Source organism: Malaclemys terrapin, chromosome 1, assembly GCF_027887155.1.
Source record: "Malaclemys terrapin pileata isolate rMalTer1 chromosome 1, rMalTer1.hap1, whole genome shotgun sequence".
In the NCBI taxonomy this organism is placed as follows: domain Eukaryota; kingdom Metazoa; phylum Chordata; order Testudines; family Emydidae; genus Malaclemys; species Malaclemys terrapin.
Window position 1 is genome coordinate 115,598,492 of NC_071505.1, and position 16,765 is coordinate 115,615,256.

General features: G+C 44.4%; 1 protein-coding gene across 3 annotated transcripts in view; it reads left to right on the top strand.

Moving 5' to 3' along the window:
• PIK3C2G (phosphatidylinositol-4-phosphate 3-kinase catalytic subunit type 2 gamma) overlaps window positions 1-16,765 on the top strand; it is a 293,772-nt gene that overhangs the window by 209,506 nt on the left and 67,501 nt on the right. For all 3 annotated transcript variants that reach the window (XM_054036231.1, XM_054036253.1, XM_054036242.1), the window contains exon 26: window positions 5,196-5,305. In XM_054036231.1, coding sequence (XP_053892206.1) covers window positions 5,196-5,305 — 110 coding nt within the window. The remainder of the gene's footprint in view (window positions 1-5,195; window positions 5,306-16,765) is intronic.

The window sequence follows — 16,765 nt, forward strand, 5'->3', positions numbered from 1 at the left end:
AGTGGGTGGTCTCCCCACCGGCCTACTTGCAAAGTGGCCAAAGCCCTGAGAAGGGGAAAAGGCTGTTGGGAAGCCCAAGTGAAGGGCAGGACTTAGAGGGGCCCAGAGATGGGGCTGAGGGCGGACAGTGTGTCGAACACTTTGCTACCCTGGAAGCCGTTCATCCATTTTACACTGAGTGACTTGGCCGGAGGGCTGAGCCACTGAAGACCTACAAAGCAAGGTCAACAACCTACAGGTGGCGCCTGGGACAGGAAAGACTGCAGTACCACACCCAGCCAGTGGAGGGCACTCAAGAGGTGAGTGCCTCATCATATTGAAGAAGCCCCAACTTGTCTCATTGAAGTCTGAAGGGGGAATTTGGCTCCCCCCATGACACAAGCAGCCAGTCAAAACTAAAAGAATCTAAGAGCCATAGTGTGGTGGCATGGAGGTCACCCCGGTACACTCCTTTCTAGCAGGCATGGTGCCACAGGTTGATCTCATTAACCAGAGCCATAGCCATAAATAGGAGCTTACTCAGCTGCACCCAGGGACACTCATCTCTCCCACTCAGTCCAGCAAGCAGCCTCTGACTCCTTCCTTCAGGAGACACGTCTTTCCTGCATCTGTAAATAGTCTCTGCTTCTGGAATCCTTTTTGGTTCTTTCTCTGGGTTACTCCTTTCAGACCTTCCTTAATCAGGAGTCTCCTTTGCAAATGGACTGCATTAGTTAGTCCCTGACTGTTCTCCTTAATCAGGAGTCCCCCCAGCTCTCCTCCCTGGAGCTGAGTTCTCTTACTCACTTTCTCTAGTCCTTCTGAAGTAAGAGCTGTCCTCTCCTGAGCTGAGTTATGGGTTATCCAGCCATAAGGCCTTTGCCAGCTTCTCCCTCAGCTGGCCCCTTTCCCTTAGGCTTCAGACTGCTCAGCAAGCTAGTTAGTATTCCTGGTGCCTGCCTTGCTAGGAGAGAGGAGGCAGCCTTTATGCTGGTCCCCTTTTCCCAGCTCATTCCCAACGGGCTGGGGAGGAGGAGGGAGGGGACCCTTGCCTTCCCCTCTCTGCAAGGTTCCTGGCCCTTAAAGAAACAGTAACAGTATTTCCTCCAGAATACTTCTTATTCCTGGGACTGCTTCCTTTCTCCTAATATCTCCCAGGTCCTTGTATATATAATTGGGCCTTTTAAACTCTTAAAGGGCCATGCCACATGGGCTGACCATTAGGCCCTACTACTCTTAAGGGCAGACTGCTCCATCACGTATAGTAAAAAGGGTAATGTATAGAAAATTAAATAGACTATGGGGAAGTTCTACTTTGGGCTCACTTTAATGCAAAATACCAGATGATAGCAGGAAGGGAAAGATAAACTAACCATCTCATATTTATTTTATGCAGAAAAAGCAGTCTCAAGTTTCCACGATGGAAAGTTCTATGCATATCTGAAAATCTGCATCTTGTCTACATATCACTGCCTGAGTTCTGCTTTCTGAGATGTCTATATATGGTTTTGTTGTTGTTGTTATTTTAAAGTCAAATCTGAAGTTATATAAGGCCAGTTTCAAAATGTGCAGTGCTTGATTGGGGTTGTAAACTCTATCTGCTTTGAATGGTCAGTAACTGCTAGTGGCTTCCAGCAAACTGTGATTATGAACCACAAGATTTTTTGGCCCAGTATGGAGTTAATGCTTTATTCTCTTGGTGGTGAGCAGCATGTTTCCAGATATCAGCAGTACCAGTATATGCTCCTGGGAGCGAGGGAAGAAATAAGCCATGAAGTTCCCATCACTCTGAAAAGCAGAAATATCTGTGGGAGGCCCACGAGCCTTGCTGGCAGAGTTCAGCTACAAAGCCTGTAGTTTATCAGCTTTCCTCTCACTAAAGAATCAATATGAACTAGAACAAAGGATTTCTGGGGGGCATGAGCAGCATTCAACTAGTTAAAAAAAAAATCATGTAAAATCCAGGATTTTCCAGATAGAAATTTCTATCACAAGTCTATATAGCTGGTTCTCCAAGGAAGCCTAACAAATCAGCTCTCTGCTAAAATGTGAGTAAGAAATAGAGTCATTACTGAGGCCTAGTCTACACTAACCCCCCAATTCGAACTAAGGTACGCAACTTCAGCTACGTGAATAACGTAGCTGAAGTCGATGTACCTTAGTTCGAACTTACCGCGGTCCAGACGCAGCAGGCAGGCTCCCCCGTCGACTCCGCGTACTCCTCGCGCCGAGCAGGATTACCGGAGTCGACGGGGACCACTTCTGGGTTCGATTTATCACGTCCAGACAAGACGCAATAAATCGAACCCAGAAGTTCGATTGCCTGCCGCCGAACCAGCGCATAAGTATAGACAAGCCCTGAGAGAAAGGAGATATAGATTCACTGCCACTGAGTCACTCTGTGTCCTTGAACAAATCACTCCACCTTGCTATGCCTCAGAAATACCTTTTGTAAAATAGGGATAATGAAACTTGCCCATCTTGGTGAAGGGATTTGAGATGTATGTGAAAAGTGCTGTATCAGAACTAGTATAATTAATTATTTCATGTAGAGATGGGCCTACCCCGCAACCTTGGAGGTGTTTTCCATCCAAACCTGGGTCCACCCTTACTGCTGGCCCTTCACTTCCTTTTCACTATGAGCAGATCCAAACATTACCATACTTTGGGGGATTAGAAATCCAGATCCAAATGTTTGTGGCTCAGGCTTATCTGTAGTTACATCAGATAACTAAAATACTTGTGATGATCAAGTACTGTAGCCCAAGCCATCTGGGTGCCCAAACATATGTGTACTTGGGACAACCAGTTGGAAAATACCCAAAGTCTTGTCTGATCAGTCTCCAACATCACTATGTTGGGAACCCTCCTTGTCCCCTCTGATACAAGAAGAAAGAAACTACACAAAGCATGGATGATGGAGGGGCTGGATGATCCTCAAGGAACCATGCTGCCAAGGGGAACAGTAGCCGACAGAGCAATGCAGAGAAGTCAGTCCTATCCACACAACCTTCTGCTTCCCCAGCACTTGGGCTCTTGTTTCCCATATCCCCAGGGTAGGGAGTCCAAGCCATGCCACCTGCATCTGGTGTAAGATAGTTCGGGCACCAAACTGGAAACTAGAAGAGACCTGGATTCTTTACCCACCTCAACGCATAGTATGACAATGGGCAACACACTTCACCTCTCTGCACCATAGTTCTCCCAGCTGTAAAATGGGGATATTTGTACCTACAGTCCTTTGTAAACTGCTTGAAGATATATATATAAATAATATGTGTTTGTAAGTGCAAAATATTAGTATTGTGCCTTGCCCATTCTCAAGAAAGATGAACTCTAACTGGAACAGGTGCAGAGAAGGGCTCCTAGGATGATCAGGGGAATGGAGGGGGGCCTCCCTTATAACTGGAAAAGCTTGGCTTGTTTAACCCAGCAAAACGAAGACTGCAAGGGGACATGATTGCTCTCTAGAAATACATCAGGGGGTAAACACCAAAAAGGAAGAAGAGCTATTTAAGCTAAAGGACAATGTTTGCATAAGAACAAATGGATATAAACTGGCCAGGAATAAATTTAGGCTAGAAGTTAGAAGAAGGTCTTATAACCATCAGAAGAGTGCGGTTCTGGAACAGCATCCCAATAGGAGTAGAAGAGGCAAACTAGTTTTAAAATGGATCTTGATAAATTATTACCAGGATTATTTGATAGGGTTGCCTGTGATAGCAGGAGACAGAACTCGATGACCCAGAAGGTCCCTTTCAATTCTGTGCTCCTGTGCCCTCTTTGTATTTGCCAAATCCCTCCCAACTGTGGGGAAGATTCTCTTGGAAACTAAACCATTTGAATTCACCTCAGTGATTTTTCAGTCTCGTCTGCATAACCAGTGTTCAAGCTGTCACAGTTCCAGCAGCAGTCCAGACAGAGCCTGAGACATTAGGCAACATCTCAGCCATGGTGCTGAGGAGAAAAGAACCCAAAATACAAACACATTGATTTAAAAATATAGAAAAGATGGAAAGAAATAAGGAAAACAAATATCTCTCTTTTCTCCCCCTTTCACTTTACAACAAAAGCTATGTTTCCCTTTTATTTGGTTTAATCTTCTGAGATCAATGGGCACTTCTGTCTGCGCTGGAAATATATTTCATTGCAGAATGTACACGCTCAAGCAGCAATGGCAAAGTTATATTTGTATTCTTTCTGAGCAATGGGTGGGAAAGATTTTCTCACACAGTCCATCATCTCAACTCAGTGTGGGGAATGTGCAAAGTCAGTGGGTTTTAAACATTTATTAGAAACTTTTCTCTTCTTTTTTTAACATTTTAAAGTGCCTAGGGACAGATGTGCTGGACACATTGAACATGTTTAGTTGTCCACTTCTCATTGCACTACACTGACAGTGTTGTTAACTCTCATTACTATATAAATAAGATTGGAAGGAAATAAGACTTTGCATTTAGGAAGTGTCTTTCATCCAATAATATTTAGGACATATTCAATCATTTAACAACATATTCAAGCCTACTAATACTGCTGTAGAGGCAAGCAACTACTATTGTACCCTTCTTTTGGACTGGGAAACTGAGGCACAGAGAGGCTAATGGTATCTGGCATGTTGCAAATAAAAGTGGGTACATTAACAAAAACAGTTTCTTACAGGTAGGTGTATGTACCTAATTGCATGGATTTGAAATAGTGTGACATTGGGATGTAATGTTTTTATAGGTATACCTTTAGGTATAAGGAGTTCATAGAATAAGGGGAGGCATCCATTCTGGTTTAGTGTTGAGTTTGGTTGGTGGGGAGGGGTTATCACAGCTGAAGGTGGTATTTGCAGCTTGCCCTGGAGATCTGTAGGTAGATGCCCCTTGCTGCCTTAAGGAGGCTGAGAGGGGGAAATAATGTTTCTGTGTATACTGAGGAGGTGGACTCCTACTAGAGAGATCAGTTGCAAGGAATTTGATTCATGAGCTCCTGAATCCATTTGAATACACCCTCTTCTGGTGTATCAATGTGAAGAGGTTAAGAGTGCATGTCATTCTCCTAATCCGTGCTCTGTGTGTTATACCCAGAGTCACACATTGCCCAAATTAGGAGAGGTTTGTAATTTATAAATGGGGAGAGTTCTTTCTCTGTAACTCCACTTTTTTCTAGTTGCCCTGTTTCATTTAAATTATTTTCAGTGCATTTATTGGATCAATCCTATTTATTCAAAGATGCTGCATGCAGGGTTGCCTGAGCTGAACAGCGTCCAGGATTTGAAGTATGTGTATGATAACCTTCGTCCACAGGACTCAGACCTCCAAGCCACGAGCCACTTTACCAGGTAAAAAACAGAAAAAAATTCAGAAAGTATGCCCTCTTTTAGGCTTAAAGAGACACTGCCAAATTACAAATCATAGGCTCTGTTGATCTATGGAGTTAGTCAATTGAAATCAATAAATTACACAAATGATTAATTTGTCTCTAAACACAAACACGCAAACAAACCCTCTCTTTATGCACGTCACTAATAACTCCTTAGATTATGCAAGGAGTTGTTCATACCTAATTTATTTTCCGTTACTGAAGTTGCTTACATTTTTTGCTCAGCTTGCATATTGTAACTACCCTAGTATATTTTTTGTTGGCTTCGCTCTAATGCACTGTGACAATGCTGCAGGGTTTGAACTGCAAGCACTTCCAATGACTGTTTGAATCTTCTCGTTCAAAGAGCTTCTTCTTTGAATTCCGTGAAGAATGCGCTTTTTGTGTTGGTTTTTGTAAAATGTTTTCAAAAAACTGTGAGAAGCAATGTGGCCTTGCTGCTAGAACACTGGGCTGAGACTCAGGGGATCTCGCTTCTGTTCCTGTCTCTGCTGGGTGACCTTAGGTAAGTCACTTCATCTCTCTGTGCCTTGGTTTCTCCATCTGTAAAATGGGGTTAATTATATTTTCTTCTTCTTAAGAACTTTGAAATCTACAGATGAAAAGCACTATATAAGAGTTAGGTATTATTAATAATCGCTTTGCAGCTTGATTGGTATTCGCATAATATGAAACTTTTCACTTCTAACTTGTTGTTCGGATTCAGTTAGGATTGGTAGGGACTGAAGGTTAATGGCAATTTAGCAGTCTGTACAAAACAAGTTTGACGTCAGTTCTGTCTTTTGTGGACAAGCGTCCACCACCAGAGCCAGATTAACTCTCCTGTGGGCCCGGGGCTATTAGATTTTGTAGGCCCCTGTATACAAGTCTTTTTCCTAGGAGGAAGTTTAGTGCAGGAGGGGGCTGGGGCAGGAGATTGGGGTGCAGGAGGGGATTCTCACCTGGGAGAGGGGATTAGAGTGCAGGAGGGGGTGTGGAGTCTAGGAGGGAGTTTGGGTGCAGGAGGGGATTCTGACCTGGGGTAGGGGGTTGGGTGCAGGAGGGGGTGCGAGGCACAAGCTCCGGCCGCGAGGCACTTACCACAGGCGTCTCCCGGCTGGCGTTCAGCAAGGCTCAGGCCGCCTGCCTGCATGCCGTGGCCCCACGCCGCTCCTGGAAGTGGCTGGCTGCTAGCATGTCTCTGCAGCCCTTGGGGGCAGAGGGACAGCGTGTCTCCGTGCGCTGCCCGTGCCCGCAAGCGCCGCCTCTGTAGCTCCCATTGGCCAGTTCCCAGACAATGGGAGCTGCGGGGACAGTGCTGGGGGTGGGGGCAGCACACGGCGCCACCTCCTCCCCCCCCGCCAGGGGCCACAGAGATGTGCCAGCAGCCAGCCACTTCCGGGAGTGGTGTGGGGCCACGGCATGCAGGCAGCCTGCCTGAGTGCCCCTTTTAGCGGCCTGGAGTTTGCTGCCTGTGATTTATTTTTGCAGGGCTCCCCTTGAGCCGGAGCCCTGGGCTGTAGCCCCTAAAGCCCCTGCCTTAATCCGACCCAGTCCACCACACAGAAACCCCCACCGCAGTTGGTGCCTTTGTCTCAATAAATAGGCCAAGCCCTGAATGCGCTTGTAAGCTGAATGAGCCACAAGTGTTGAGGCCCAGCCTGGGGAAAGCTCACTGTCACAGCTTGCCCTGTGCTTGCTCTTGGGAAAGACGACCACAGAGTATTGCCCAGCACCTTTGAATACAACCAAAGGCAATATTAGAATTTTAATAAATGAGAGAAGGCCCTGAACCCAAACAACTGAATCAAATGCATTGCTCCTGTTCAATTCTCTCTGGAATTATCTATATCTGCACCATGACGTCAGTTTGAACTGTTACTCAGACTTGTCTTTATGATGTGTCGAGAACAGAACATGGAAACAATACACTCCCAAAATTTGGAGAAGTTTGAATCGAGATACAAAACCTTTGGGTCAGACCACAGTAGTTTGGAACTTCCAAAATTAAATTTTTCTATTAATTTAGAACACAGCAGAGTCCCCAACTCTTCATTTTAACCCCTAGATTTTCCTTATTTCCCCATTGCCCGTTGATTACATAGTTTCATTTGTTTTTAATTTCTGCATGACTGTGACGGTGACTGTTACTGTGACTCACCACCACGGCGCCTCCCACTGGTCTCTCTGGGAATTAGCTCAGTCCATGGGGAGCGCCCTCTTATGATGGTTTCCTGTCTGTCTCTCGCCCTCGCTTGGCGCCTGGACCCGCATTGCTCCCTTCTGCTCGCGGCGTCCCCTTCAGGACACTGCCCTCCGGCAGTGCCCCCTAGTCCATTCTCACCCTCTTCCAGGGGCCTAACAGCAGTCTTTCACCTGCCACAGTGGCCAGCCGCTCCCAAAGTCTAACCCCTTCCTTCAGGGGTATGGTACGATCCAATATGGCCACTTCCCCTGGCCAGTTGCAATATAAGGGGAAAGGGGGGGACCCAGACCCACCCGCTACTCTGAGTCCCGACCCAGGGACCCTCTAGCTGCAGCCTCCCTGCCCTCCTTCTCTCCCCTCGCTTGCTGTCCACTCAACCTGGGCCACTTCCCCTCTGACCCTTTTCACCCTTTAGGCCCTTCCCTCAAGACCTGCAGCCTGGCAGGTGGCGGGCTGGAGTTCCCTTCAGCTCCCCCAAGCCTGCCCAGCACTGCACTGTCCCAGGTGCTGGTCTCCTAGCTCAAGAGACAGATCTTCCCTGTTAGAGGTCTGGGAGAGACTGACTGCTCTGCTCCTGGGCAGCCCTTATACAAGGCTGAGCTCGGCCCCGATTTGCCGCCTCCTGCCCAGCCCTGATTGGCTCCCTAACTGGCCCTCCCTGATTGGCTGCCACTTTGCACAGCCTCTCTGGCCTGTCTTAGCCCACATTCACAGGGAGGTGGGGCACTCGCCCCACCACAATGACATTTAAGATCAATGTTGATCCCATCTCCTCTAATCCCTACTCACTCCAATCTCCTCACAATTTAAAGTATTGCCAAGCTGCAGCCTTGTATACTGCAAGCACAGAGTAAAAACAAGTCCTGTTAATAGTAATGATAAGTTACATCCATGCATTCAACAGGGAATAGATCCCTTAATGATTTCCTCACAATATAGCTGTATGCTTTCAGTGACTTGAAACAAAGGTCTGATTGTTAGAATTATTGTCAAACAAGATCTTAAAACCCTGGAGAAATGTACAGTTTTGCTACAGTGCGTGTTTTTTCTCTTTTAATGTAAATGAGGTTTGTTTGCGCTGTCTGTGCATGTTACTCCAAGAAAATGCTCTCATTTCATCAGTTTAAATAAGCTTCATGGAACCAGTTAACTCATTGTCTGTTTGTCCCTGTTTTAAATTTCTAATCGTGATTTAGCACCTGTTAATTAACATATTTTAACTAACACGTTTGTAAATTTCAATGTGGACAGGATGCCAAGACCTGTGGCTAGTCATGCTTAAACATATGACAGCCTCACTCTGCCTGTGGAGTGCTGTGCTGTGCTGAGCACGCGAAGCATAGTCCCTCGTGCCCTCAGCCTGCCTCCAACGCTATGGATGATTACACTGCTTCTTCACCAACAGATTTCTTCCACAGCCCTTTACTGCCCTTGTATGAAAGGGCAGAATGGGGATGAGAATCCAACCATGGAAACTTCTGGTTCTATAGTTTGGTAGCACTGTATATTATTATTTCTAGTCATTGTATATAATAATAATGCTTTAAACAAAACTCTCAAAGTACTTCACTCACTTGATTTTTTCACGACATCCTGTGCAGCTGGTGATGAACCCTCAGTGAAAACTTAGATGGAGAGAATGGTAGATAAGTATTATTATAACCTTTTTTCATGTAGGTCAAGTGATTTGTCCAGGATCACATAGCAAGCCAGAGGTAGAGATCCGAAGTCCTCACTCTCTCAGGGCAAGTCCATAGTACAATCATGAGTTGTATACCTAATCTCGGATACTATGTGTCAGCATGGGCTTCAGTGTGGGCTATATAAACCCACCCAGAAAATTGGGTAATTATTTGGGTGGGGCACTGAAATCAGTGCTGCTGCAGCTTCAATGCTCCAGTGCCCGAGCTAGATAAAGTATGTTTACCCTGCATTTATGGGGTGTGGCTGCAGCTCATGTACACATACTCAAACTAGCTTTAATCTATCTCCTAGTCTATCTAACTGGAACCCCTTGACTCCAGATGTTACTTTGTCTTTATTTTCTTAGCTACTTCAATAAATGTTCATTATTTTTAAAAAGTCCCTGTCTCGGGATTGCTGGCCCCTTTAAGAGAAATCTGGGCTAAAGCTATCCTAGAAGAGCTAATTTAAAGGGAATGAGTTTATCTAGGCAGTTAGTTGAATAACGAACACCTGAGCCTGATAAAAGGTCGCTAGGGCTCAGTTGCAGAAAGATGCTCACAGAGAGAAGCTCCCAGAGACCAAGGAGGAGGCAGTGCAACCCATGAGCCCAAGGGAAGAGACTTCATTTCCATTTAATAAAATAGAACCCCATCAGGGGAAATGTCTTACATCCCTTCAGATTATGTAGAATTCTTAAGGGGCCCTGAGAGAAAGAAAAGTGAGGTAGATAGTGCCTGCAGTACTAGCTCAGCAAAGATGTGCTACAGTGCAGGCACAACTTGTGACAAGTGGTACCAGAAGTGGGATTCTGAGATCATCTCCCATCAAGGAGGGATGACTGAGTGGCACAGTGCAGACACCTTCCTTGGCTGTGAGATTTTGATCCTCCCACGTCAGCATATGGAGGGGCAGCCACAGCTGTTGGAGTTCAGCTCCATTTGGGGGGGGGGGATGTCTGAGCAGCCTCAGAGGCCTGTGAAGGAGGTTCCACAATGGTAAAGAGTCAATTGTCATCGACACCAAAAGGGAAGAAGGCACAGGGCTCAACCAACTCTGTTTTGACTATGAGGAAGTGGGGCAGGCAGGACGGGTTTGCCCCTGTAAAAACAATGATTGTAAAGCAGTCCTGGTTGTACTGAGCACCAGAGAAACGGGGGAGACCCAAGATGTCAAAGACACCCTGCCAGAAACTGCTGGCTATTGTGAAGTCTGAACAAAAGATGGTGGGGACCCAGTTTTGGTGCAAGAAAGTGTGATGCCCCAGGAACAGTCTGTCTTGGTTGCGGGGAGAATGGTCACATAGAAAGATGTGGCCCTGCAAAAAATTTTGACTTCAGGTAGATGCACTTTAATTATGAGGAAGATAGATCCTACAAGACTAGGTGAATATGGAGTAGTCCAGGAAATCAGCCTGGGCATGTAAAATTAAAGGTAGGAGGATGGCTATGGGTTTCAAGCTTCCCATTGGTTAGGGTAGATACCCTCACGCTTCTCTCAGCCCCAGAGATGAGAGTTTGGGGATCTGGAATTATTTGGTAAAGGAACCAGATCAGACTGAGGAACCAGAACGGGTTCCACTCAAAAGAAGGGTTCAACCAGCTAACCTGGGGGACAACAGGATTATGGCATTAAGCAAGCCAGAAGAAAGACTCCAGGGATCTGAAGGTCCAAGGAAATGCTGGCAACAAGAGCTATGATGTAACTGTAAAACAATCTAAAAGCTGCAGGCCTCGATGGAAGCTTTCTATCAGGAGTTGGATGGCTGGGCAAAGATTCATGAGGCCCAAATCAAAGAAATTAGGTGGAAATACCCCCAGGCTATGGAGGGTCTGACTACACAGCTAGAATGAACTAGGCAAATAGAAGCAGACCTTGAAAGGGCAAAGCTGGCATGGGAGAGTGAACGTAAAAGGCTGACCAATGAGATTAAGATGCCTCTCCCTGGTAAAAGAAATACTTTGTTCTCATGGAAGGAAGTGACCGAACCACAAGTCAGTTTGAAAAGTGGCTCTGGACAGCCAAATCAATTGGAGAACAAGTCATTTAAGCCAGAAGATAAATTGGAAGACCTGGGAGCCCACATGCAGATGACACAAGAGTCACTGCAGGAAGAAACCACCAGAAACCAAGTCTCATTACCCCAGTGGAAGAGAGAGAGCATGAAAAGAAATATTTAAAGGAACACATGTGTGGAGGAGCTAAATTAAACCTTGAGAAAGAAGTCTCCAACCTAAAAGATAGACATTTCCTCTCCAGACCAAGTAGGTATTCCAATATTTCCTGTCTGTCACAGGGACAAAGGGGAAGTACTGAAATAGAAGCGAGCGAGAGACTGTTTTACTGGTTACCTGAGCTGTTCAGTTTTGTCAACAACATCAAACATTGCATCTTTTGTTATTTAAGAATAGCTCAAACAGTAAAATGACTAACACTGTCATAAATATTCTTGGGATGGATATTCTTTTTTGTTAGGCTATTTTTCTTGCCCTTTCATATTTTGACCCAGCTGACTAATGCTACTGGAGGCTGGGCTCTAACCTACCAAGTCCTTTCAGAACTGTAAAGAGTTCTATGTTTTAGGAATTGATATTGCTCTGGGTCTTCATTGAAGACCCATTCTGTAATCTCTGTTAGCATCTACACACCATTTTCCTTTGATCCCCAGCATTAGGTCACTGCACCATTCTGAGCTGACCAGCAGCCACACATTTCCCAGATTACAGGTTTTGGAGGGTCACTCTCCCATATTATGGATAAACATAGTGGTATTTGAGACTAAAACAAGAGTTTCTGTGGGACCAGAAGAGTTTCTGTGCCACATGAAATAGTTGCCTATAGTGCATCGTTGCCCTAAATTCAGTTTGAGCCTTGAAACTCAGTTTGATCTACTCCCATTTCCCATCCCTTCTCTACCCCAGAAAACATTTTATCCACAGAACAGGGCACCCTTCCTTCTCCTGGAAAGAGATCTCCAAGTTTGGTTTACTGCAAAGGGCTATCTCCCTCAAGTGTCACCATGATGTTGTGTGACATTTTAAAAAGTGCTCTTAAAATGATTTACAGTTATTTTAAATTGATTATAATCGGTTCCATGCTATGACTGAAGAGTTTGAATTCATTGCAGTACACAAGCAACCCCACTGCTCCTACCCGTGAATGAGAGCTGCACAGTGGATCTGAAGATTACCAGAAAATTAGCAATGCACATCTTCAAAAGCTTGACAGCAGGGGAGATGCTAAAGAGGTGTTAGCTGATGTATCTGTTTATATTATTTATTAATGGAATAATTTATTATGCACCCATCACTGCACAGGTCATGCATGTAGATTCCAAACACAATACCAACCACTGCAAAACTAGACCACCCTCATAACACAAATCCTCTGCCAGTCAGCAGAATCCCCTTCCCCAGCTGGCAGCATATCCCTTAGCAATCCATCCCCCAGCTAGCTAAAACACCAGTGGAGGTTGATGACCTCTGAAAGAGCAGAGACAAAACTACCATCTCAAAGTGTGCTTGCAGATGATTTGCAGCAGCAGGCAATAATTACAATTAATAATTGTCTGCGCCGCAAAAGAACAAAGGCAAATTTCTTACTTTCCCCTGCCAAGAAGCCTCCACTGTAAAATGACAGGCTGAACAGATGTATCCCACACTGCATTCTAGGGAAGGCCAGGAGATGGAGAATCCTTCAACATATTGGTATTCACAGCTCTACAACAGGCTCCAGAGAGCAGGATGATTATATTGCCCTAAATGGAATCCTGACTAAGATCCTATATACTCTCTGTGGAAAACAGACCAACTCAGCATTTCTTTCTAGTGGGCTCTACTGAAATTGAGTTAGTTTCGGTCCCATAGTTACATATTAGTGAGAGGCTAAGCTGGCTCTGCATCTGACAAGCTGATTCTTAACAGGCAGGGTCAGGTAAGGAAGGGCTGTGTGAAGCAGTAAAATTGACAAGATGGGCAGAGTTGCTGAGCTAGGTTGGGAGAACTTGCAAATGAGTTTTCGTGCTCATGTACATCCTTCCCTTTTCTCTTCCACTCACAGGGCCTATCAGGCTTACTGCAGCCCTAGACTTGTAGGGACAACTGCAGCATTGCTGTCCGGGGTTGGGAGAAAAGTCAGGATCAGGTCTTTGATATGGCTTAGCAATTCAAACATACTTAATACATTTGAGGGATGTTGGGGATCCAAATTGTGTGCATGTTTCTCTCCATAACGCCTGATTGCCCTTGAAGGTAAATCTTCAAAATGAGTTGTTCTGTCACAGGGCATGTGACCTCTTTCAGGTCCTCTACAGAGGCCCAACCATTATTCCTCCATAGAGTCCAGGAGGAACTTCACATGTGCAGTAACTCACAGATGTCCTCCTCAAGGGAGTCGTGATTGTGTGTTTGGGCCTGCCTAGCAGCTACAGCTGCGATTTGCAAAGGTGCCTTTGAACACCACCTACATGGCAGAATCTACAGAGAGTTTCTTATGAGGAATTTCACTTTGTCATATCTGGTGATGCCATGAGAACAGTCTTGCTGATACTACTGTACGGTGGCAGGTCCTGTCCCAGCTGGAAATAAAAAGCTGGGTAAGCTTCCTGGAACATTTCAAAATTTCAATAATGAGTTCAGGTATAACACTAAAATTAGGCTGAAGTCTGGGGCGAGAAATTCTTACTTCATATATTAAGGCCAAGATTTGCATTTTTGGCTAGAGGTTTTGAGTGCCTCTGTTGTGAGACCCCGTGAAGAAGGCCTGATTTGCAGAAAGAACTGGGCACCTACCCTCAGAATATTAGTTCCCTTTAGGGTTTCCCCAATTGGCCACCCAAAAATTGAGCACCCCAAATCATAGTTACTTGGGGAGATTTAGGCCAAACTTTATTTGCCCATCCCCACTTCAGAGAACAGCCACCTACGTCTCTGCGCACCCCGACTTGTGTAGGAGTTTAACAGTTCCTTAGGAATGCTGTGAACCACATATGAAATCCAAATTTAATTCAGCCATTAGGAGGCATAAAATTGGTATATGTGAATTACACTGAAAACTCAACTCACTTTTCTGAAAAGCAGGCCAGAAACTAACCTGACTGCTAAAGGGATACTGTCAAGAAGAAAATTAAATTTTTACCAGAAAATTGTGTGCCAGCTACAGTTACAAGATTACTAGAACTAAAATCAGCCCTCTGTTTCATTTGCACATTTGTTAGCACTTTATATATAGTCAGTGTCACTCTTTCCCTGTATAGTCCGGTATATAGATCTGTACGGGCAGTGCCTTGGAGCCCCATTGACTGTGTGTGAGTGAAGGGGTCCCCAGCACAGAACCAATTGCCTGATCAGAGCCCAAGCTTGTTTGCCTGTTGCACAGAAGACACAAACATCAACAGAACAGAAAACACCTTCCAGCACATCAATGTGCTAGATGAGTTGCTGCATTTTTTCTATATATGTATAATTTTTTCAAAAATGTAATTGGTAGCGTCCCTTTTAAGTATTTAAGAAAGTAAATATTTTTTTCAGTTTAGGTATAAAGTAAAGGTACGTGATTAGCAATCTACAGGTTAAAATCATTTAAGAGATTTAATGGGCCCATAGAAAGAACAACAAACCATTAAAGAGATGAATTGCCTGAATTATGGTCCTCTGATATCAGATGTTCTGCAATAGTGATATTGTCTAAATACCAAGTTGGTTGTATACTGTAAGCAAAGGCATGTGTCATACACGTTCAATTAAACTGAATAGTTTTTAGCTGTAAAACTAACATTATTCTCTCCCAGTAATACTCTGAATTTTCTGGCTGCTTTTCTATATTATAGTAGAGCTACAGATTCCACAACCCAAAACACATGCCAGTGATTTATCAAGTGATTAAACTACACTTTAAATATAATACTCTTTTCCCTAGGAACTAAAAAAAGAAAAGTTTTGCAACCTTGGATATGGCCCAATTAATCAGCACTGTATTGATTTTCCAATAATGTCCTAAATTAAGATTTATTTTCTTGTTTTGCATGAGACTCCTAAATTGTTTCATTTATAAAATGGGCTGTGTTTGCCTCTTTCAGGAAAGCTTATTAAGTTGCTAATTACTTGCCTTATTGGAAGATTATTTTGCTCATATTAAGTTAAAAAAAATGTATCTTCACTTTCCACCCTTACTCAGTTTAATGTGGCTAATTTCTACATGATAAATTGCACATTTTGAGTGAATTCTGCATGCATGACTGGGATTTTTTGCTTTGCATCTGGGCCTCTTCTTTGGGGTGTGGTGCATTTGTGAAAGATACCAGAGTCTTCAGCCTGAATGTCAGAGGTCATGCAAACTTAGGTCTCAATTCAGAAAAGTGAGGTCTCGATTCAGAATTGCTATTCTCAATACAGCCCAAGCACATGCTTAACTTTAAGCATATGCTGAAGTCCTAAGGGACTTAAACAGGTGGTTAAAGTTAAGCATGTGCTTAAGTGCACTTCTGACTAGCAATAGATTTAAACATGTATTTGAGCCCCATTAGGATCCAACATTGGGAAAACTGTGGGATTCGTATAGTTTTTGGGGGGGCTGCGTAGTTAAGCCTAAATGATTGGCACTCCATAACATCAACAACCATCCAGGATATCCGAGAAAGCTGACTCCAAAGCTGGGGTAAGTAGGGAAAGAGAGAGGAAACTTAACATCACAGTGAAAATAGATTCAATTGGCAACTGGATTAAACAGGGCAACTGGATTTTAGGGGCTTCCTCTCTCCCTTCAAGGACTAGTGATGATATGATTTTGCAAGTGCCATTTTCCAAACAGAAATCACATTTGATCTAAAGAGGTGGTTGTGCTTATTTGTATATAGTGCCTTTCATCCTGAAGGATCCCAAAGCCCTGGGAAGCGAGAACTGTGTTCTGGTTTATCTTGCGTGGCAATGAAATGGGGAAAGATGGCATAGGAAAGTCTTTCCTTCTTATATCAGGGGATAGTCGTGTTAGTCTGTAGCCACAAAAACAACAACGAGTCCAGTGGCACCTTAAAGACTAACAGATTTATTTGGGCATAAGCTTTTGTGGGTAAAAAACCTCACTTCTTCAGATGCAAGGAAGAAGTGAGGTTTTTTACCCACGAAAGCTTATGCCCAAATAAATCTGTTAGTCTTTAAGGTGCCACCGGAATCCTTGTTGTTTTTCCTTCTTATGTAGCTACACAAAGGGCAAATAGGATCACGGGTTGAGATTTTTAAAGTCCACTAAGGGATCTAGCAACACAATCTCCTATAGGTGAATCACTGAATCAGCTTTGAGAGTCTCAACTTTGGTGTTGCTTCTCCCTGTGGCAATTGCTGCTTCTCGGCATGCAGGGAGGCATTGTGTGCATCTCTGCTCTCCAAAGCAGGGCTGGGGTGGGTCCAGTAATCAGGAATAAGAGCCACTGAGATAAGTCAGGTGGGTTACCCAGGTTGTTAGCCTAGTGAATGTATTTTGTACTTTCCTGATAACACACCCAGCCCTAGTCCTTTGGAGATTGATGGAATAACTTATCCGAACTGGGCTCAACTG